Source organism: the organism of the source record quoted next, unplaced genomic scaffold, assembly GCF_019419815.1.
Source record: "Pyrus x bretschneideri cultivar Hongxiangsu unplaced genomic scaffold, Pyrus_bretschneideri_v1 Contig35, whole genome shotgun sequence".
NCBI lineage: Eukaryota > Viridiplantae > Streptophyta > Magnoliopsida > Rosales > Rosaceae > Pyrus > Pyrus x bretschneideri.
In genome coordinates, this window is record NW_025999668.1 from 4,569,406 (window position 1) to 4,593,712 (window position 24,307).

Here is a 24,307-nt window from a genome sequence, read left to right on the forward strand (position 1 = left end):
CCACCACACGCTGAGCCACGTTGGCTGGCCTGCAGCCTAGCCCGTTGAGCAGCCGTGACTGGACGATGTCATTTTGATGTCTGGACCGACAATAACAGCCATTTGGGCTTGCTACGCATACACTGACAACCAGGCCCTTTGGTCTGGGTAGGGTTTCCACGGGCCTTATGCCCCTAGCCCATTCCACCAAGCCTGCAACCATGCTGGGCTTGTACTCACCTTGGCCCACTTCCAGAAAGCCTGATGCTTGTTGGGCCTTATCCATACACACATGACCCACCTACAGCAACCCATGTACTTATAGGCTAGCCCCTGTGTCTCGGCTCACTTGCCAGCAGCCTCTGAGCCGCTGGGCTTGCATCGCTCTGGCCCAAAACCAAAGCCAACTCACGCTGGGCTTTTTCCCGCATCAACCCAAGCCAATGCAAGCTGGGTTTGCGTCATTATGCATGTTTTTGGCCTAATTCCAGCACCTTTGAGCTACTGGGCTTATATCCCAACCCACGACCCAAAGGCTTGCAGCCTTTCCGTGGCCCCTAAAGGCCTGTAACTGTGCTGCAAGGCCCTGTCTATGCATTACATCCAGCCTAATTAAGCTGGGATGCATTGTTTTTTCGACCCTATGCCAATTTTTGGCATTCTCGCTTCATAACCATACCCATTTAATTTTTGGGACGTTTTGGTTAACGTTAATTAAGCTATAATTCACTTGTCACTTGACCCACCGCCAATTGAAGCTAATAAGACCCACATGTCATTAGTTTGCTTCCACGATCGACCCCGTATGATCCTGAGCTATTGAATTAATTAAAAATGACCAACAATCCATTAATCTGACAAGACATCCAAAATTATTGGCCTTTTGGACATTAACGAATCAATAATTTATTTTGCTTCTTTGAACCGTTGACATCCTTTTGTAGTCCTGAAGCTCTCACACTTGAGTTCCTGAAGCAACTCAAATCCACTGCACTTCAATCAGTACCTTGTATTATGTGTTCTTGTAGGAACCTCTCTTTTATGAACTAATCATTCATAAACTAAATTGAACCTGTAGTTTCAAATTTAGTGCCTTTAAAACCCAAAGTTTTCTTATAACAATACACCCATGAAAACCCGACGTTTTTCATGAAAATCATATCTTAGGACACGAATGTTCTAACTTTGATACTTATGGATATCTTATTTTCATAGCACCAATCACAATCTTGTACCCTTCATTCAGTGGATTGTTGAACCTTAGATTTCACTAATTTGGACGTTTCTTGACCGAAACCACTTCATATGGGTAAAAGACGTAAATCTTCACTTGACTATCAAGAAGTTGAGAAACCATTGTAGCCAACAATGGCATGGAAGAGCTAAATAAGCCTCCACCATGATCTTCGTTCGAAGACTTATGCCCAAAGCATTACAAATGGAAATACCTCACGGACGAGGATTCCATGGCACTTTGGCTCGCTCTTACAGATTGTCTAATCATGAAATATATTGCCTGAAGCACACCATGATTACGTCAATGAATGAGTACGATTCTGAAGTTCATAAATTCGATCAAATTTTGACTGGAGAATACTTTTCTCACCCTTATTTGTTTCTAACTCACTCTCGAAGTAGCACTGTAGAGAACAAAAGTTTACCAAAATTCTCGGATCCAATTACTACCATACTTGTGAGAGAAAGTTACCCCAACAATTCGTCTGGGAGGTATCGAATAATATAGACCCAGTTCGGCTGGAGTCTACCGAACGGTGAACCCAGTTTTCGACTAGTGATTGGGCAGTTTACTTGCTTTGGCATGACCATTTGGGACATTTATGTTGAACAATGATTCCACAATGCATCTCCTTACCCAAAGTAAAGATGTTGTGCTTACAAGCACATTTTGCCAAGCCTGCTCGTTGGGGGAATTGATTTTCTAAATCATTCATAGCAAAGATATGAAACGACCCTATTTTCACAGTGGATTCAAGGGCATATATGTGGACTAATCCAACCAAAATGTGGACCATATAAATACTTATGGTTTTAGTTGATAAATCGACAAACTAGTCACATGTTTGTCCACACACATTACTGCAAAACCTCCTGGCTGATTTTAAGGGTTCACCACCCTACTTATCCCATAAAGTCTAGAAGACTGGATAATGCCGAAGAGTTTATATCAAAGATGCTTCGATAAATATTGCATTTCTTTTGGGTTTATAATTGGACATCGAATTCCCATGTTCATTCTAAAAACAGCCTCGCAGAGTGATCATAAAACGCAATTTAATTGATCACCCGAACCTTGGTGAAAGCACCAAGCTTTTAGTTTCTGCCTAGGGCTTTGCAATCTTGTACGCATCTATATTGGTCTGCCTTAAGGCCTTTTGCCACCCAACCTATTCAACGTTATAGTTGGTTACTGGGTACGAACCTGACATTTCATACTTATGCATTTGGGTGTGCATTCCATGTGCCAAGTTGCGCCACTGTAACATACCAATATGGGTCCTCAAAAAAAAAAAGATGTGAATCTTTGTCGGTTATGATTCTCCTTCACATTAGCTCCTTAGAGCCCTTGCAAGCGATCTCTTCATCACTCATTTGCTGATTGCATTTCAATGAGACAATCTTTCTGCCGTTAAGGGGAGATAATAACGTCAACGTTCCTGTAGAACGACACAAATTTTCCTGGATGTTGCCCACTATGTCTCATCTTGATCCCCGTATTACACAAGTGTGATAAGCAAGTGCGATGTATTCTAGCTTTCAGAATGATGTTCCAGATGTATTCCTCTTATCTAACTAAAGTAACGAGATCATATACCAGCTGCAAACATGCCTGCAAGGATAGACGTACTTAACGGACGTCGAGTCAACATCCTTGAAAGGTGTGCCACCCCTAAAAGACGGTTTGGTCGCCCCTGTTGGATGACTTGGTACACCAACGGATAGCCAATCAATCTGTCTAGGCCTAAAGCACGATAGATCACTCGGTTCATAGGATTCATTTCTTTAGAAGAGGAAGAAGACGACACATAATAAATTCATACTCGATCGTTGTCTCAAATGATTTCCATCTCATGAGATCAATCTGGATTACTCCCGAGACTTGAAGTTCTTGGTATAGTATACTAGTTTGGATGAGATAATGGAATTGGAATGATATTATCATTGATGATGTTTTGCACTTATATGGTAGCTACCGACAAATAAAAAGTGCGATATTGAACCGTGTTTTGTTGATTAGTGACAACGTAGAACTGATTGGACAATCGAAATCACAATCTAGGTTTAAATTCCTTACCAAAGTGTGTTTGGACCTATCGTTCCTACAGTGCCCAAGATAACCTTGTTGTGTTACAAGTGGGAAATGAAGCGTAATGAGATGAATGAAATAGTGTGATATGATGCACGTCTTACCGTGCAAGGTTTCTCTCAAACGCCCTATGATTGATTGCAGCATTATGAAATGTGGTTAGTATTTCTCCATGGGGATATAGATACGAAGATTTTAAGTTCCCGAAGAACCATGAAACACCCTTTCAACTTGTTTGAGGCATTCACTTATGGATTGAAGCAATCCGGCGGATGTGGTATACCCATCTAAGTGATTATTTGACCAGTCAGGGATATGAAATACGCTGTCTAAGTGATTGTTTGAGGCATTCAACATGAATGCTTTCTAGAGGAGCTTTGCTTCTAGAATCATATTTGGCAAGAGGAAGACGATGAGCCTTGCCAAATTGACATCTTTTACAAATGACTTTGCTTGAAAAAAAATTGAAATATTAGGCAACCCATTTACAAGATTTTTTTGAAACATCACCTTCAATTTTTCCATATTAACATGCCCCAACCTAGCATGCCATAAGGAAGCATTTTCATTGCAACTAACTTTATCAATATATGATGAAGAGGCAGATAAAACAAATGTATCTTTTACCCTCTTATCAGTTTGAACAACATTCACTTTTAAAATTTCTATATTCCGGAGAAATTTCACATATGTTGGTCCAAACAAGACAAAATTACCAGCATCCACAACATTAGGAACTGAAAATAAAATTTTCTTCATCCCTGGAACATGAAAACATTTTTCAATGTGATAGAATCATTACTTCCATCATTGATGATCACATTACCTTCTTTTTCAACTTGGTGCATAGTGTTGTTGGTTGTTACCATTGCTTCATTTCCTTTATGCGGCTGTAAATGGACAAACTTTGACTCATCACCTGTCAAATGATGCCACAACCGGAGTCCACAATCCATTCATCTTTAAAGTTAATAGCCATGGCATCAATCGTTGAAGTTTCTGCTAGAAAACACTTCCCCCAATTTTTTTCATCTGCTAAAAATACGAGAGCTGCCATTTGTTTCAGCCACGTTGCCTTCGTTCATTTTAACTCTACAAATTTTTTGAATATGACCAGGTTTCCACATCGATGACACTTCAAAGGCCTTTTATCTCTTTGATTAAATGACACTTGAGAGGCCTTTAGGTGCAACATGAAATTTCTTGTAATCCCTTTTATCCAACTTAAAATTCTTCTTTTTTTTCGAGTAAAAAGAGCATCTCCGGAGTTTTTCGAAATAGACACTCCAGCCATTTGGCAAGTTAGAGACTCTTGAGAAGACAACAAATTCTCAAACTCTTCTAAGGTGGGTTGTCGATCCCATCCTTGAATTGAAGTCACAAAAGGAGTGTACTCATTTTTTAAGCCATGAATAATGTGCCTCCTTATTTAAGCTTCAAAGACGGGCTCATCCGGATCTAAAAAGGAAATTTCGGAACACAAGTTCTTAATCTTCAAGAAAAATTGAGAAATTGAAAGGTCACCTTGGCTTGAATTTGCCAATTCATTCTCCAGCATCTGTAGCCTCCCAATGTCTTTTTTGTTGAATGATAGTCAAGAATCTCCCAAATGTCATGGCAGACTTGCACTTGATGATATGTTCGAATAATCCATGAGAAACAGATCTTTTCAACACGAACTCGGCTTTCACATAAGTCATTATCCACCATTTCAAGTCATCGGCATCTACATCGTCTTTAGGTTTGGTTCTGTACACTCCTCCAACAACATCCCATAAATCTTCACCAACCAGATACGACTCCATACACGATCTCCATATCTTGTAATTTGATGGATCGAGCAGCTCTATGGCAAGCCCAGTAACCCGACTTGAAGATTCCATCTTATGGAGCAACACTAGCTGATCTTCTTCACCAAGGATTCAAGCAAACAACCAGTTACCACCTTTGTGGCTCTGGTACCATGTGAACAACAACAATAGTGCAATACAATACACTAGCCCAAGATCAACACACAAAGGTGTGAAGAAGAAGCTAGAAAGATGTATAAAAAAACTCCAACTTCTATTTTCTGCACACAAAAAAGATTTGGCACATGGAGGAGGAAAAGCACAACTAGTGTTTTTTCGTTTCTTTCTAAAGACTCCTCGTTTCTCTCTCTCTAAAAGACAATAAAGCCGAACCTAATAAACAATACCCAAAAGGATCATTCTAGACACTGCCAAAACAAAAGACAAAAAATACATGGCTAATTAGTTTCTCCAAAACAGCAAGTTTAATGTTTAACAAGGTTGTCATTTAATAATTTGTTAGCGTTTTAGTCAAATGTGGTGATTGTAATAACCATTGGAGTATAACTTTGCTAATGCACAAAGTTGACATACCATTGTTTGAAATCAAATAGAAAAATTTGTAAATTTTAATTAGCACTTGGTTAAAAATTAGTAAGACCTCATTTTCAATTCTTAGTAAAAATGCAAGGAAATCTTGAAAAAGCATTTAAAGTGCTTCCTGAAAGAAACACATAACTTGTGCTTCTTCCAAAAAGCACTTTAAGTGCTTTTGGACCAAAAAACATTTTTTTTTCTAAAAGCGCTTTCAATAATTTTAAAACCACATCCAAACGAGTCTTAAGTCACACATGTGATTAAAATATTATCTCTCACAAGCAAGTCAGCGCATCCGAAAAAATTATTAGTAATAATAATAATTTATTATGTCTAAAAAATAATAATAAATTTAGAGAGTTGTTATTGGTACTACAAAAATTTTATTTTGCACTTCAAACTTTCTATAATTAGTAAAATAATTGCACTTGTGACGAGTATAGAATGAAATTTTTGAAGTACTAATAATAATTTCCTAAATTTGTTGGCATGCGGGTAATTAATTTCTTTAATTATTGTTGGTATTTAACCATTTTAGGCTTAAATGTCAAAATGGTCCTTGTGTTTATCTTTATCGCCAACTTAGTCCATGTGTTTTCAATTTGGCCAAATTGGTCCCGGTGTTTATATCTGTTAGCTAATTTAAAACAATCTGTTAAAGGACCATTAAAATTGACATGTTCTAGGCACGTGAGTGGACAAAAATGTAATTTTATATACACCTACTAAACATATACAATGCATATCCTTAGAAGTTGTTGCTTCATTCAATTCACTTGAGTACTATGTAATTTAAGACATGTCAATTTTAATTGTTTTTAACGAATTGTTTGAAATTGGTTAACGAATGTAAACACAAAGACCAATTTGACCAAATTAAAAAGACAGAGACTAAATTAATTGAAAGAGTAAAACACAGAGACTATTTTGACATTTAAGCCTTAACATTTTAATTGTGTATATCAAAATTTAATTGTAAGTAGCGTTCCTTTTTCTTATTTATTTATTATATTTTTTGCCGAAACACCGCATTTGCTTTTTTTGGAGGAGGATTTTCTACCTTCTTAATCTCTCTACTCTTCTAAACGGTCATGATTAAGTCATGACAACTTCTTATGTTGATTTTTTTTTATAAAGATAATAAGATAAAAAAATAATGTATAGAAGTAGAGGATGTAAGGGGATGAAAATAAGATGATAAGAGAATCCTCCTCCTCTTTCTCAGCATCTAAAAGGCGGTGTTTTCAACGTCTCATGAACATCGCCACTCTGCTCGTTTCCTCCGCCGTTTACAATCCAAACCCACATTCAGAATCGCCCTTTCCGTCCCAAAAATGGCAGAAAACACAGAGATTGTAATCAAAGAAGACGGCCCAAAAGGACCCAAAAACTTGTTCTCACTCTTCCCCAAGTGCAAGCTTCAATTCCCCTTCCTGAAGCAGGAACCGGAAGGCGTCGTTGTTGCAGATGTGCCAAGGAAAGCAGACGAAGGAACTGAAAGCAACATTCAGAAGCCGGTGGTTGTAAGTTTCCCGAAAGAGAAAGTTGCGGCTCCTCCTCCCGTGGCGGTGGAGTACGAAGAGCCCGTAACGAAGACTTCCAATCCCATTATATTCTGGCAGGCATGCCTTTTTTCACTCTAGTTTATTTTATCTTCTTGATTTTTTACATGATTTTTTGTTATTTAGTTGTATTTGAAATTTGGGTTTTGAGTTATGATTGTATTTGTATGGGAGTTGGTTTCTTACATCCTCTTATCTGAGCATGAATTTTTTGTTGATCAAATTTGAATTTTTGAAGAAAATAATTTATAGGGTCCAAAAACTGACATATCATGTTGTGTGAATCAGTAAAAAATTTTGGATAATCATGATTCATGCTGTATGTTTGAATTTCTGAGTGCCACAAACCTAAATTGAATAGGAAGGGGCCGAGTATAAGAGTAAAACTACACAAAAGGGGTTTGCGATGCTCCCTACAATTCGGTTGTTTGTTTTTACTGTCTGTTTCAAAACAAAATTTTTTAGTAATTATTAACTTGATGATGGTCTGGCTAGTTCTGGTGACTGCAATTAGTTGTTGAGCTCAGTGAATGTATGACATTTTGAAGGAGGGGAACTATGGCAAGGCGAAGAGATCATTTTACAGTGGATTGATTCGAGCTTGTGGTCTTTATCTTGCAAGAGTCCCAAAAGGATTTCAAAAGATTAACGTGGATTTTCTTTTGAAGTTTGGTGATGACACGGCCATCTCCACGTGAACAATGATCATTTTAGAATAGTAGTCATAGCGTCTCAAGCTGATTCCTTTAGTATAGTTGAAAAAGATAAGTAGGGAAAGTTGTCATGGAGATTTAGGTGGGCTGCTGAATATGACGGATTAATTCAGGAGATGTGACATTACACAGATATAAGTTGACCAAATCTATGGCATGGCTAATAGGTGAGGTAACAATATCAGTCATAAACTCTATGGTACTGGATGGAGATATGTTAGCAAGATCTTGAATGATTTGTGTTGATTGTTGAACTAGAATGTTAAACCTAACATTCCAGTGTCTTGTCAAATGTAATTAAATTAGTTCCTGGCCGAATATTTTTCTCATGAGGAACGAATGGACTTGGAACATTAGTTTGTTAAAGATTTGATAATTGTGAGCATCCTCTGAATCTTTACATCTAAAATCTTCCACTAGTTATACTACCGTATCAAATAGAAGCTGTAAGTGCTAGTTTGGGGTTGCTGTGCTTATAGAAAATCCACTTCAAAATTTTGGACTGGGTTAAGTTAAGATGGATAGTTCATTGTTTTGATCAAGAAAGGCATTCATATTTTGTTTTACAAGGAAAGCGCAATTGTATGGTTCAGGATCCCTGCTTCTTCTCTCTCTCTCTCTCTCTCTCTCTCTCTCTCTCTCTCTATATATATATATATATATATCTCTGTGTGTGTATTAATGTATTTGTAATATATTATATATGTCATGAGCATACAATTTAAATGCTCGTCAGACTTGCTTATGGTGCATGGGTAATCTAAGGCAGTGTTGATTTTGTATGTTTAAACATATGACTCCAATCTTGATAGCATGTGAATCTCTGTCTTGAGTTGATGTAACAAAAATTATCCTGGTTGGCACACTAGTTGCAAATTTGTAGTTTACTTCAGATTTTTAATAATATGATTCTAAATAGTTAATTCATTTGGTACGAAGTTGTTGGCTTGCTGTTCATTATTTCTCATGGACCAGCCACACCTAGTTTTCTTAATGATTTTGCTTTGTCTACTCTCAGCTTTCCGCTCTTGGAGGGTATCTGGTTTTGAGGTGGATTTGGGCAAGATGGCAGGAAAGAAGGGATAAAAAGGACGGCTCTTCGGATGACGAACGATCTTCTGCTGATGAATAGGTTATTAATATGTTTACTGCCCTTGAAATATTGCACATCGAAACTGCAAGTTACTTTCTGGATTCCTTCCTACTGTAACAAAAGCAGTACATGGAAACTTGAGTGTGCTTGGTAAAGAAGGTGTTTTCCCCTTCACCTTCCATTCTTGATTTCGTTACTACTTGTAATATTCACGGTAAGTTAGTAAATCCGTTCATCGTTTCCGGATGCGGTTTTATGTTCACATAACTGCTGGATTGCCTTCTGAGTTGAGTTGGAGTGAAAGAACAATGAGAAAGAGACGATGAGCCGATTGAATGCATACAAGACTCCCTATCCTACTTAAAGCACAAGAATGCAAAAATTATAAAAACATTTAAACGTTTGGTAGTGCAAAACAAGTGGACATAGCAACAAAAATAGGAATTTCACGGCATTGGCACACCGCTACCGTGATGTTTCATGATACAAGGATGTAGCGTCACAAATTTTTGTTCACATGATGTACCATTAGAACATGACACTGTTGTGACAGTGAACCCGTATCATGTAAGTTGTTTTTCATAAGTCCCAATTTGGTGGTCCGGTTTTTATCTCTATCATCTGATTGAGTAGTCTGGCTCCTAAGTGTCGGAGGGATATGCCCTGATACAACTCCAAGTATTTTTGTACTACGCAACACCAGCGTTGTAAAGGGCTCTTCCTTTTGTGTCCGATTTCCACCCTTTGTGGTGTTAGCCAATTTTCAGAAATGGTGGACTGTGAAATAAATGAGGGAAAAAATTTGAAGAAAATAAGTGTAAAATTATGTGAATAGGTAGAGCATGTAGGATAGGTATTTATAGATTTTTTTGGTATTTCTACATCTTTTTTTTACAAAAATCTTATTTTGGTTGAAAATGAGAATTAAAAGCATATTTAACAGTTAGCTAACTTTAGCTAGCTGTTATATGCTGGTTTTTTTTTTTTTTTTTTTTTTTTGGTTCAATCTAACAACTTAGTATTATGGTCTAATGGTATTCTCCTTCGCTTGTAGCGTGATAAGTTTTCGTTCACATGATATACTATTGGAACATGACCATGTGATGACAGTGAACCCACATCATGTAAGTTGTTTTTCATAAGTCCCAATTTGGTGGTCCGGTTTTTAGGGTTAGGATATTTAAACTCTTCTTTTCTCATTGATATGGTCGATGTGGCACCCATATCGATCGCGCAGGGTCAAGGAGACCCACCCATCACGTGACAGTACAGTACGAGCCCGCTTTCTAACTTTGATACCATGTAGAATTATCAGAGAGATAGATTAAAGACCCAGTTCCAAAAACACCAATATTGTCTCTAACCTGGTAATTACCACATGCACAATCCGTCAGGTATGGAGTTTTATCACAAAAGGCATCGGCGTTAGTTGGAGTGAGATTAGGATATTTAAACTCTTTTTTTCTTATTAATACAGTCGATGTGAGACATTTTAACAGGAAAGATATGCCTTCATAGAACTCCAAGTATTTTGGTACTATGCAACACCAAAGAGTTTTCGATGACATGCTAGTCCCCTTGACGCTATCTTCGAAGCATTGATGGTCAGCGTTGCAAGGGGCTCTTCCTTTTGTGTCCGATTTCCACCCTTTGAAGTGTTAACCAATTTTCAGAAATGGTGGACTATGAAATGAATGAGGGAACAAATTTGAAGAAATATTTGAAGAAAATAAGTGTAAAATTATGTGAATAGTAGAGCATGTGGGATAGGTATTTATGGATTTTTTTGATATTTCTACATTTTGTTTTTACAAAAATCTTATTTTGGTTGAAAAAGAGAATTAAAAGTATATTTAACGATTAGCTAACTTCAGCTAGCCGTTATATGCATTTTTAGTTTTTTATTTTTTATTCTTAAACATGTTTTTTATTTTTTTATTTTTTATTTATTTTTATTTTTAATTTAACGACTTAGTACTATGGTCTAGTAATATTTCTCTTCACTTGTATGTGAGAGGTCTTAGGTTCGATTCTCGCTAAAGGCGAATTGCTAGCCCATTTTGAGGTTTAGTCCACTCCCCCCACCCTCATTAGTGTAGATAATATCGTTTATTAAAAGGAAAAAAAAAAAAAAACTAACGGCTACCTGACGTTAGCCTGCGTTTCAAACTTGAACCGTTGGATGTACTCCTGTGCCTGACCTCGTGGACAAAAAGATGCGGGTGTATGCTGGGCCCATGAACAGTTTTGGCTCGTTCTTATTTTGAGGCCAAATATGGCAAGCCCAATAGCAGTGGTAGATCCAAGATTTGTACTTATGAAAGTCCTAGTGTTAAATACAAGTTTTTTTTTTTAGATAGGAACAGAGTAAAGCGCAAAATAAAAAATAAAAAAAAAATCAATTTATTCACTTAGTGAACTTGTTGTGCACATGTCAACAGATATTGGAATATGCTGAAACTAATCAGCTTATTCACTTGGTGGGTTTGTTGAGATATGCCTAATATGCATTGCATTACACATTTAGTAGACACAAAAATGATCCATACCAAACATTCAACAGGTCCTCAAAAAGACCAAAATGTGTATGTTTTCTAGACTCGTCCTGGGATCACTTTAGTCCCTAGTTCCATCTGCCCTGCTAGTAAGATTTGCCTACTAGTTTTTATTTTTTATTTTTTTTTATTTATGATTCTATGTAACCCTCCATTGAAAGATGAATTTGAGAGCAAAAGGGGCTAAATTGGGCTATGTGGAGATGGCATAATTATGGGATTAAATGAGAATTTTGATTTAAATGCTCATCAAATTTGTTTATATTTGTTTACTTTTGTTTACCATTTAAATGGGAATAAAATGAGAATTTTGATTTAAATGCCACTCAGTATTACGGTTTGGTGGTATTCCTCTTCACTCGGAAGTGAGAGGTCTTAGGTTCGAATCTCGACGATTTCGATATCAATTAGGTTGCCCATTGTGTGGCTTAACCGAACTCCCTTCATTTTAGTGTAAAAATATCGATGTACTAAAAAAAACAAAAAAGAAAAAAAGATTAAGTATAAATCAAAATTGGAAAAAGAAAAACAAAGTCTGGAAAAAGAATACATAATTGTCCTAATAATGACTAGTTTATCTCCATGGGCTTGAGAAACCTTTCTTTATTCACAGACGCTACGCATCCTAAAAATATGTTATGGTAGTTGGTTTCTATTGTAATTTTTATGAAATATTTTTATTGAGGTATATGCGAGAGACTTAGGGGTGGGCAAGGTTTGATTTGATGTGATTTTGAGTGAAACCAAAATCGAAACTGCAATTTTTTGCGATTTGGTTCGATGCGGTTTTGAGGCTAAAACCGAAATGAAACCAAACCATTTGGTTTAGTTTGGCGTGGTTTCAAATGGTTTCGGTTCAATTTTCAAACCATTTACATACAAAATGATTTTTTTTTTATTTGGGTCCTCCCCTCTCTCACATAAAATATTAGAAAATGCCTAACCAAATCAGATAGAATTTGAGTAAATAACAATGAAACAAACTGATACACTTCTATTATTTATACCAAAATATTTTCAACCAAAAAAATCCATTTTTTGACAAATTCAGGTACCTTAGTCAATATCTTTTACCATTTCAGATTCATCACCCAAAAAAACCAAAATTGAAGCCTTCAATACCTTACCCAGAACCCACCATCGACACCTAAGTAAAGTAATAATTGCCCAAACACTACAATTGAGGACAAAAAACATACATATCTGAATCTGATTTATGAAAATGTTTTGCCACCAGTATTATGAAAAATGTTTTGTCCCCAATGCCAAATGAGATCAAGAGCAACATTGAGCAAGAAACAACTATTTAAATGTATGGAGTGTAACAAACACCTAATTAAAACATTACTTTAGTCTAAAGAAGCTGGCAAAATTGCACTGTAGAAATGAACAGTGTTTTGCACCACATTTCAGTTTATTTACAAGATTGCCATCGCCTCTTCAGTTTCAGATTGAAATTTTCAATTTATTTACGAAATTGCCACCCTTCAGCGTGTACGTGTCGACCATCGTAGAAAGGGTGGGGGATGGAAGCAAACCCGATGTTGTTCCAGAGATCTCTTCGATGACAAGCCCATTTTGCTCCAGAGCTCTTCAACGACAAAGTCGATTCAGCGCCTCACCGTCGCACACCTCGCCTTCCCCTCGCCTTCGCACACCTCGCCTTACCTCGCCGCCGCACTCCTTACCAGAACTCGAATCAATGGTAACGTGCCAATTGGATATATTTTTTGTCGATTTTTATCATTATTCTAGAAATTAGGGTTTGATCTAAATTTGATGTGGGAGGATTTGTGGACGGATTTCAGGGAGAGAGGCGTGGGATGGCAGGGAGGGGAAGGGAGAGGGAGGAGTGAGGTGATGCGAGAATTATACGCACACAAATTAAACCCTCTTTTTGACAATTGTAGTATAGATATAAGTAGGGATCGTTCTGGACCGGGGATTAGGAGGGATTGTTAACCACTTGGATTTGACTTCAAAAACGTAAAAACAAGTTTAAAACACTATACTAAACTCGAAGAATGCAAAACTAAAAGTAAGAAAGATTAAGACTAAAACTTAAACAAAATATGGGGGGGGGGGATTTAGGTTTGGACGAGATTAAACTAAAGTGGATAGATTGCAAAGAAAACAAATTGTAAATACGAAATTGACCGAAATGAATGGATGGGAAAGCTAGCTAAGGGGTTCATCTCCACATATGTTATACTTGCATACAAAACGATGTCTAATTGCTTTTCAATAAACCATGAATTCTCAACGCCCCGGGTTAATTAGGTCCGCTTAAATTAACCGTCAAGTTTTCCTTAAGTTAATGAATTGGATGATTGCATACGACAATCCAAAGCATTCCTCACAAGTTCCCTACATGAATTGCATAATAGAGATACAAGCAAGAATCATTAAGCATCATGAAAACTATAAGTGTTGACGAGGCATTCGTTACTATGATTGCATGAAACTTATGCCAAGAATATGTTTAACACGATTGTTTATAAGCAACCTCCACTACTTGTGAATATAAGTTCATAACTATTACGTGAAACTCACTTATATTCTAGCGTCAAATTCATGCATGAAAATTAAGCGTTCATTCTTAATAAACATACATAAATAGGTTATCAATCAAACAGTTAAACAAATTGAATTCACAACTTATGAAATGTAATTAAAAGTAATCAAATCATATTACAAACATAAACATAGTTTCGAATTACCCCCTAGCTAAAGGGGGTTTAGTTCCTCATAACTTTGAAATCAAAGAAACACCTAAACATTCCAACAACTCAAAACTTTGAATTGTATGAACGTTTAAGCACTCTTTTCTTCCATTTCTCATACGTACAAAACAAAGAGAATTAAAATGGAACTTTGAAATCAAAGAAACACCTAAACATTCCAACAACTCAAAACTTGAATTGTATGAACGTTTAGGCACTCTTCTCTTCCTCGTTGTTGTAGCACAAGGTTTAAGGATAGGTTGGTTGGGGGGATGGAAGTGTTGGGGAATTATGGAAATGGATGAGGATTGGTGGAAATGGAAGATGGTTTTTTTGATTCTAAGGGAGAAAGGAATGTGTTTGTGGTGTGTTGTTGTGTTGTGAATGAGATGATTTGAATGAATGGGAATGCAAGGGTATTTATAGGAGGAGTGGAGGGAACATATGGATGTTTGTTTAAGCATTTGTGTGAAGGAATGATGAAGAATTGCATGTGGAATTAAAGAATGAGTGGTGGTGTAATGATGAAGTGAATGCATGTGGAATTAAAGAGGGAGAATGTGGTGAAATGATGAAGTAGGAAGGTGGAAATGCATGTGAGATGTTGGAAAGGAAATGGGAATATGAGTGCATGTGGGTGAATGATTTGTGGTGCAATGATGAAGAGTGAATAAAGAATGCATGTAGGGTTAGCTAGGAAAGTGGGAATGTGGTTGAATGATTAAAGGGACATGCATGTGGCTTGTTTGATTGCTTGGTGAGATGATGCATGCTTGTAGTTTAGGGTGTTGAATATGGATTTGCATGGCATTTGAATTGATTGTGGGCTTTGGAATTGGAAGGAAATGCATGGCAAAGGGCTTGGTTTAAGAGAGAATGGGCTAGGCCCTTTGTTTTATGTCCAAAGTGAATACAAGGCCTTCAAATTCGTCCAACATTTTGGCTCCAATCATATGCCATCCATTCCAAGCCCAATTTTGCTCCAAAATGCTCCAAAATGCATCTTTTTTCTTCCTTAAGCCCTTAGAACCTGAAAACACACAAAAGAAGCATAAAGGACTAAAATAACTAGAGAAACATAACGTAAATGCACGAGAACAAGCCATTTAAGTCGCATGAATATGCTCCTATCATGAGGCTGCCAAAAAGGGGGTTAGGGTTGATTTTTTATCCCCAAATCAATTGTTGTTGTCGGTGATTGAACGAGCATTGGTTAGAGGGGAACTTTCATTTCCTTTGTTTCTGAACCGGAATGGGGTCGATGGGACCATGCTCTGTTGCACGTTCAGATGAGTGATTTGAGGGATTTGATTTCAGGGATTGGTAATCCCATCCCGTGTTTTCCCCTCATCTCTGTCACACTCAACCTCTCTCTAATCCTTTATGTTTCTCTCTCTTTTAGACTCTTCCTTTCTCTCAATTGTCCATCGCTCTCAACTTTAGTGCTAACCCTAATTTGTTCTTTCATTCCTTAATTTTCTCCATCCGAGCAATGAAAAATCGAACTGGGTTTTCAGATTATTGATGCTTCACGGACAGAAAATGGAGAGAGTTGATTAAGGGAGTTGGTGAGTATGGGCTTGCACATAGGGAAGAACGCAGAAAGAGAGAGAGAGAGAGGGAGAAGGAGGGAACGATTGCACAGAGACAAGGAGAAAGACAGAGAGAGATCGCAGAAAGAGGAGGATGACAAAAATTGAGGAGGAACCCGTGTCTGCAGAGAATGAGTAAGTTCTGAACCAAAGCCTATTTTCTCTAATTTTTGGCTATGCGACAACAAATTTCTGAAGTAGAAGAATCAAGGAACCTTGCATTTAGAATTTAATCCTAATTTTTTTCTCTTTGCAGGACAAAAAACTACCAAGGAAGGAGGAGACTGCCAGGAATGTAAAACCCAGGTAGGAGAAGACAAGCAATGGCGGAGGAACCAAGGCTGTAGATCTTTGATAAAAGGTATAAATCCTTTTCGTTTCTGGTAGTTTACCCTCGCCTAAAAATGTGAAATTTAATATGGTGTTGATGAGTGTGTTTGAAGGCGGAAGAGCTGATCCTGTAATTTGATTGCATTGTCATGCTCGAAATCATTTATCAATTTTATTAAGTAATGTTTATATCTGCACCATCTTCTAACTTTTTTATAAATGTTTTAACCTTGATCTATTGTTTGATGATCGTTTTGTAGCACTGACAATATCATCGCTCTTTCCATTCCTTTATTTTTTGGTGAGTGCTCACTTATTAATATTGTTGTTGCTTTTAGTTTTTAAATTTTATGAAAAATGCAACCTTCAAACCCTGTTGAAGTCGATTTTGTATCTCAAGATTCCAAATTATTGTTTGCAGATTAGGGATTTGCATATTGCTAAAAGAGAGGAAGACATTGGCTATTGTGCTGGATTTGTAGCTGAGTTGATGATTGTCGCTACTTACCTTTTGTATTCTTCACCGTTTTGTTCCTTAACAAGTGTCTTTTTTTGAAGGGGCTTCATAGATGCTTGGCAGAGTCCTGACATCAATTTTTTAGGGAATGGTGGCTGATATTGACTCAGATGAAGCCCCTATTTATATATCCTGATCATTTTTATGTTCTATCTTTTCTGACTTGGATGATATTGATCAAATGAATGAGTTAGAAACTGAAAGTTACATTTGTTCCATCAATATGTTGATCAAATGGATGAGTTAGAAGCTGAAAATTACATTTGTTTCTTGCTACTTTTTATACTGAACAGATTTTGTGTATGTATAGTGCTTTATTTTCAAGGTTATTTCTCTCAACACCATGTGAATGTACAAATAGTTCTTTCCCAATTCAACCAATTTAAAAATTGGGATTTTAATTGATGTTCGTCCATGGTTCCTTACTTTCCAGATATTGAAACATGCATAAATTCACCTGGAAATTATTCATGTCAATGTCCCAAAGGATACAAACATGAAGGCATGGATGAAAAGAGTTGTATCAAAGACAACAAATGGTCAAAAGCCATTCTCCTCATTATTTCATTAGGGATGCATGTTTTTTTTCTCATGTTAATATATTGCATATACAAGCCTAAATTTATTTTATTGGAGCCACTTTTGGATCCAACATTCTCATAAAGTATGTCATTGATGAAAGTTATATTCTGGTGTCTTTTAGTGATCTTCATGTTTTTCGTACAAAATAAGATTGTTAGCTTCTATGGTAAGTATTAACTATCAGGTATTTGTTTTCATATTGCATGAAATTTCCACTTTTTTCATCTTTGAATAGTCTCAAGCACGGTAATAATAGCACTAGAAACTGAGGAAATCCACTTTCTTTGGTCAGGTTGGATTCTCTACTATGACTACCATTTTTATCTCTAAACAAATTTTTAATGGTATGTATGATATAAAAGGGTAGATTTAACTATTTTGGTTTCTTTGTTCTCACACTTTGGTGCCTGGAGTTTTAATTTTTCATAGTTGTGTCTGAGTTGTTTTCCAGTTACAATTCGGGTGCCATTGGCAACTTCTAGAGGACCAAAATTGTTTTCAGGTCAAAATACAGGAACCAAATTGTAACTAGACTAGGAGATTACATTACCAAAGTAGGAAAGTTCGGTCTTGATTCATAGTTTGGCAACATAATATGTATGTGGGATGTTGTTTTGGAACCGCTTGGTAAGTGTTAAATACATCCTATAACATGACTGACTAACAAGCATGGTCGTTCAGATATACATGCAATTGAGATCACTGATTAAATCAGATTTCTTTTAAATGGAAGCAAATCTTGCCTATTAGGTGTTTGTGAAAATTCTCCAGAGAGTTAGAAACAAGGATATGATGCAAATCTGAATGTAGGTTGTTTTGGTATGTGTGTGTACGTATAGGGGTGTTATATTGATATGAAATGACATAGAAAAGGATACACATCATTTGAATATCTCTATGTTCCTAGGTTGTTTTTCCATTTCTTGGTTGCTTCTGTATTTTTGGGATGCACTTATAAATTTTATTTTTCATATGCATGTAGATCCAGCAAAAGCATACACATCAAACCCCTCATTCACACAACAGCCACCAAAGAGACCATTACTGAGGTATTTCTCAATCCATTTAAAAATTTTTTGTTAACTTTTGTTAACTTTTATACAAACTAATTTCTAATATAATTCTCCTTACTGTGTTTGGATACAAACTCTTTTTCCCTCTAATTTTTTGCCATGTCATGTATCCTTGCAGCTCAACCACCTGCAAGTTTTTGAGAAACAAAGAGCCTCATCCACAGGAATCTGTAATTCATAGCAGCAGGTATATCCTAAACCTTTCGTTATCATCTCCTTATTCATGAAAACTTTTTCCTTCTATTTTTTTGTTGATACAGTATATAGTGTCCATTTTCTAACTGGAAGAGAATCATTTCGTATTATTTGGATTTGAGAACACCAGCATACACATGTCCTGGTTTTTTGGCATGCAACTAAAAGTGTGAAACATCAATTTGAGAAGAGTAAGACTAATTTCCTGGCTTTATTTATTTATTTATTTTATTTTAAAACCAAGCCTACATTCTTTAAAGCCACTATTAGTATTTAACTATGATTTGAATTAATTGATCTGTGGGGTGTTTCAATTGATCATCTGCAAATAAATATACAGCTCTTTAGTGGTACCAAAGGGTTGACAGTGGGAGTTCTTAGTCATCCAAATCTATTTCAACGCTGGACGAAGAGTTCAAACATATGTTATTCTCTTATATATTTGTATTTGAATGGTAACAATGTTGTTCTTCTGCTGCAAAAATCATCCTTTTAATCCATTTCAACTTAGGCTCAACTTTACTTTCGTTTCAGCTTCATTTTCATGTTAATCATGTCCTTGGTTGCAGACAGAAGGTGACGATGGGTGCACAATTAGGGGGACAGAGAGAGTTGATTGGGTACAAGATTTGAGGGTAGGGTTGAGGGAATAAGTGTGTTGGCTGTAAAGAGATGGTGGGTTTGAGTTAGTATCTCCCTCTCTATTGCTTCTCTCTTCCTCCATATATGACATCTTCGTTTTGGGGTCAAAATATGTTTGCTTTTACATAGAAATTTGAGTGTTTTATTTATTTATTTGGGTTTTTGTAGCTGATACATATTATGTTTTGTGTTTCTGGGTTTTATCACGTTGCTGATGCATAAACCCATCAGTTCCTCTGTAATTTGTTCCGGTTTTCATTATTCTTTTTCGATTTCTTTTGTCAAAATTGAAATGGAATTTGTTGGCTTGATTTTGTATTAGGTTGCCAGAGGGTTCTGTTTTTAGGGTTCTCTCCGTCCCACTCACTCTCCCTCTCCCTCTCTGTTTCTCTTCTTCAATCAGTCTGACGTAGTTTTGCAATTTAGGGTTCAGTGCATTTACTGGAATATACATACATATAAATGTTTAAATTTGTTCAATTTTTCTATACACAGGCTGGGTTAATTTGATTCTTGACCAATGATTGGTTATTATATTACAATTGTGGGTTCTGTTTTTAGGGCTGGATGAAAAGAAACACCCGTCAGAGCTTTCAACAACTCGAAGGTCAGTGATTTCTTCCTTCTCTCTAATTCTGTTTCTGCTATTTCAATTTGTAGGATTTAATTTAGGGTTTTAAGTTGGAAAATTTAATTAAACATTTTCAGTTGGAGAGCTTGGTGTATTCAACAATTAGGGTTGTTAATTTTGATTGCTGGTCTACTAAATGTTTTAGAACATGTAAACAGGGAGTACATACTTTGTATGCCATGGATAGGGAATGGATACGTAATTAGATCAATTGATGGGTGCCGCTGTTTTGGATATCTACATCCATCAATACCTGGTATTCTGTGTTTTGTTGTAATGGATTGGAATTTCTACTCGAATCATTATTATTATTATTATTATTATTATTATATATTTAGGGGTTGGGTAAATTGATTTTGGAGATTTTGTATATGGTTTGGGTTCTTTGATTTTGTTTAGATAGATGGTGCTTAAGTTTTTTTAGTATATTCCCTGCACATTGGAAAATTTTGGTACTATTTGGGTGTTTTGGTGTTGAAAGCTTAGGGTTTAGGGTTTAGCGTTCAGCATTTAGGGGAATGCAAAGAAGGCATGTCTGCGTTTCTGAACTCTTATGCAAATCTAATTTGAAATCATGAAACACATTTCCTATGTTTCTCAAATCTCAGCAATAGGTTTTAGAATCCTGAAATCTAAGTAAAGTTACATCATTCCTGTTTTCGTATTTTTTTAATTCCTATCATCCTGGCCACGATTAAACGTGAATATGCAAGCCAACCTTGCATACTCAGTGATTAATTTCTGGATGAATTTTTCTTTAGAGGAGGGTTTGTAGATATGAATACTTGAGGGGCAGATGCTCACCATGTCATGTATCCTTGCAGCTCAACCACCTGCAAGTTTTTGAGAAACAAAGAGCCTTATCCACAGGAATCTGTAATTCATAGCAGCAGGTATATCCTAAACCTTTCGTTATCATCTCCTTATTCATGAAAACTTTTTCCTTCTATTTTTTTGTTGATACAGTATATAGTGTCCTTTTTCTAACTTGGAGAGAATCATTTTGTATTATTTGGATTTGAGAACACCAGCATACACATGTCCTGATTTTTTGGCATGCAACTAAAAGTGTGAAACATCAATTTGAGAAGAGTAAGACTAATTTCCTGGCTTTATTTATTTATTTATTTTATTTTAAAACCAAGCCTACATTCTTCAAAGCCACTATTAGTATTTAACTATGATTTGAATTAATTGATCTGTGGGGTGTTTCAATTGATCATCTGCAAATAAATATACAGTTCTTTAGTGGTACCAAAGGGTTGACAGTGGGAGTTCTTAGTCATCCAAATCTATTTCAACGCTGAACAAAGAGTTCAAACATATGTTATTCTCTTATATGTTTGTATTTGAATGGTAACAATGTTATTCTTCAGCTGCAAAAATCATCCTTTTAATCCATTTCAACTTAGGCTCAACTTTACTTTCGTTTCAGCTTCATTTTCATGTTAATCATGTCCTGTTTGTGTGTGTTTTCTGTTGGCATTGGAGGGTGGTGCTTAAACTGAAAGCTCTGGGTTTATTTATTTATTTATTTTATTTTAAAACCAAGCCTACATTCTTTAAAGCCACTATTAGTATTTAACTACGATTTGAATTAATTGATCTGTGAGAGGACTGATTCCAAAATACATCTTAACAGCTTTATCTGGCTGATAATTCAGAACATTATCAAGTCTAAATGATTGGTCGTCAGTTAAACCCTTCTAAGATATACCCTTTGTTTGTTGCACTCTCACAAATTTAATCCGTTCCACCATCACAGTTTTTTAGCTTTTACAGTTTTCCCACGGTTTCTGGAATGCTTTTTTGATCTTAATACTATCTGCTCTGTTGCTTGCTGTTATCAAATTTAAAAAATTGAAACAACGTTATAGTTCTAACCAAAATTTGTGAAGGCCAAGGATGTAACCATCTTTGGTTTCACATTGTTAATTTGAATTATGAAGTTATGAGTGAATAAATTGGGAGTCTGAAATGTGTGTCTGCCACATGGGTTGGGTTGGGTTGGGTTGTATTAGCGACTCTGTGTGAGTGTAGAGGTGGGTGTGGAGGTGGAGGTGGAGGTGGAGGTGGTGGGATGGTGGTTTTGTTTTGCGCCATCCCAAGACCAAGGAGAATGCATGTGAGAAAATGTGATGAGTTTTAAACTCATCACTCACTTATTAGTCAAGTCAACCATTTTTCACTCAACTCTGATCTGCCAATTTGCCAATTGGCATATGGTTTTAATTTGAATAGGTTTAAGGATTAGGTTTGGTTGGATTTCAACCATTACATTTCCTAGATTTGAAATCTGTTTACTATCTCCTTTAATTGTTGTATGTTACCCCATTTAACTCAAATTTAATGATATTTGCTCCTCCAATTTCTCGGATTTCCTAACGGATTTACTTTCTTTGGAAATTTCAGGAACCCTGATTCTGGGAGGAAGAATACACTGCATTGCCATCTTTAGGTATACAATTCTGCACACTGATTACATGTTCAAAAGCCTAATTAGTTATACACCATTTTTTTTTATTACCTTTGCAAAGCTTTTGTACTTAGATTTTAAATATGTGATTAGTTTGTAAAGAATAAACGAGACAACTAATCATGGGTACATACTTCTTTTTCGATTTTATCCTCTGCATTGTTTCTTGAATGAAATTGGATTCATAGATGTAGGGATACAGCAACAACTGAGGTGTGAATAAAAGGTCTAGCCGTAACGATTTTAGGGTTTAGAATTGATTCGAAAATATGAGAAAATGCTGCATTCTCTGTTTTTTTTTTAATTTTTTTTATTTTTTTATTTTGCTGTAGTGATTCCAACTTAGTATATACCCATTTTTATAGTACCATGAATAAAGAATATGCAATTGCTAGGATCTCAATTTGATAATCCGATTATAAATGGATCTATATAAATCAAGGCTAATTCAGTCCAACTTGATATAGTATGACTTAATATAACATATCCTTTGATCTTTATATTACTTATGGTTTTCTGTAGTGGTAGTTTAATTAAAATCGAAAAATATAATAAGAATGAGGTTACTCATTCATTATATTTTAATATTTTCTAGGTTTTAAATTAACTTTGATCTATCCAAATATGATGTTAATCGATTCTGAATCAATAAATAAGATTTGGTGATCCAAATAGGATTCAAAACTGTTAATTCGATTTCAAATATGATGTTACATGTACTGTAGATTGGTCACAGCCTAATAAGAAGACTAATTGGAAGTGATTTAGCCCTTCATTCTCATTTGTTTTGTTCAGTCCAGTGGCAAGAAAAAATAAGGGTGCCTGAAAATCATTTACCTAAGCATATATGTTTAACAGCTTCCTTCACTGTAGATTAATATCCAACGATTCTAACCTATAATATATCGTTCATATACTTTTGGAAGTATGTTATGCTCTATTTGATCCCGAATAAGAAATGACATAGGTTTGTGGCTTCCATTGTTATTAAGTTGTATCCTTTTCTACTTGGGTTCCAAGAAACCATTATAATGAATTAATCAATTTTTTTATTCTAAGGAAGTATGTATTCATCATTGTTTTTTTTTTTGAACAATTTCAATTAATATAACTATGACCATTTGTCTACTATTTTATATCTTCTGTTCTTTTTCCTTTTTGTAGACTCCCATTGCCATGTTGTTCTCTTGCTGCTAACTGATTTAGTTGGGGTATCTTAACAAGATTGTTGTCTTTACGAAGCCTTTTTTGTTTTTTGTTTTTTTTTTTTTTTGTGGTGTTACTTTTTACGGTGGGGATATTCCTTAATTTTTGCTTTAAAGTGAGGAAGATTTAACAACGCATTTTTTTGTTTGTATTGGTGGTGTTACTTTATGAATTTTTAGTTAGGAAGATTTAACAATGCCTTTTTTTGTTTGCTTTACTTTATTATGTCTTGATAAACGCAAGTTCAGCAACAGGTTGCTGAAATGATCACTTATATAGCCTCTACTGCAAAACAATTTCCTAAGAAATGTGTATTACTTTGTCTTCTGGGTGAGCGTTCTCTAATTTAGATTAGACATCGGGACTCGAAGCTTGGTTTGTTTTCTGTGTCTCCTTCACTGTATCTGTTCTGTGGATGAACAGGTAGATGTCAACTCTAGCATTTAATGGTGTTGTGCACTTTGACAGGTATATGTGAATGGCTCACAAAGTTTTTCTGAATCTGTAGATCCAGTGGGCCCTCTTGACACTGTTATATCCAAACCAAAGTTTGGCGAATTTGATATATGTTGGATACAATGGCAGTTCTGCTTCAGCTATCCATGTTACTAGAAGATCAAAAGATCATAAAAGGCAAAAAACAGAAAGAAATGTTAGCTGCTTCGTTTTTTGTCCTAAAAATGCAGAAAAATCCCCTCTTTTAAATTCATTCATAGGAAGGTATGG

General features: G+C 35.9%; 2 protein-coding genes across 18 annotated transcripts; both read left to right on the top strand.

The window, feature by feature from the left end:
• Window positions 1-6,867: 6,867 nt before the first annotated feature.
• Window positions 6,868-9,305, top strand: LOC125480726. Its single transcript, XM_048591797.1, has 2 exons — window positions 6,868-7,313; window positions 8,985-9,305. The coding sequence occupies exons 1-2, from the start codon at window positions 7,026-7,028 to the stop codon at window positions 9,096-9,098; spliced, it is 402 nt and encodes a 133-aa protein (XP_048447754.1). The 5' UTR covers window positions 6,868-7,025; the 3' UTR covers window positions 9,099-9,305.
• Window positions 9,306-12,964: 3,659 nt separating this feature from the next.
• Window positions 12,965-24,119, top strand: LOC125480727 (probable peptide/nitrate transporter At3g43790). Of its 17 annotated transcripts, none has more exons than XR_007261001.1 (15): window positions 12,965-13,319; window positions 13,423-13,471; window positions 15,475-16,064; window positions 16,186-16,290; window positions 16,520-16,560; window positions 16,681-17,315; window positions 18,341-18,407; window positions 18,550-18,618; window positions 18,757-18,817; window positions 18,967-19,081; window positions 19,196-19,311; window positions 19,830-19,875; window positions 20,661-20,792; window positions 22,312-22,357; window positions 24,050-24,119. XR_007261001.1 is itself a non-coding variant. In XM_048591799.1 (7 exons), the coding sequence occupies exons 2-6, from the start codon at window positions 16,061-16,063 to the stop codon at window positions 22,355-22,357; spliced, it is 291 nt and encodes a 96-aa protein (XP_048447756.1). In that variant the 5' UTR covers window positions 12,965-13,319; window positions 15,855-16,060; the 3' UTR covers window positions 24,050-24,119. The 17 variants fall into 17 exon arrangements, 5 of the variants coding, with proteins under 5 accessions (XP_048447756.1, XP_048447755.1, XP_048447758.1 ...); XR_007260999.1 differs by having other exon boundaries at window positions 20,724-20,792; XR_007260998.1 differs by having other exon boundaries at window positions 19,196-19,301.
• The last annotated feature ends 188 nt before the right edge of the window (window positions 24,120-24,307 follow it).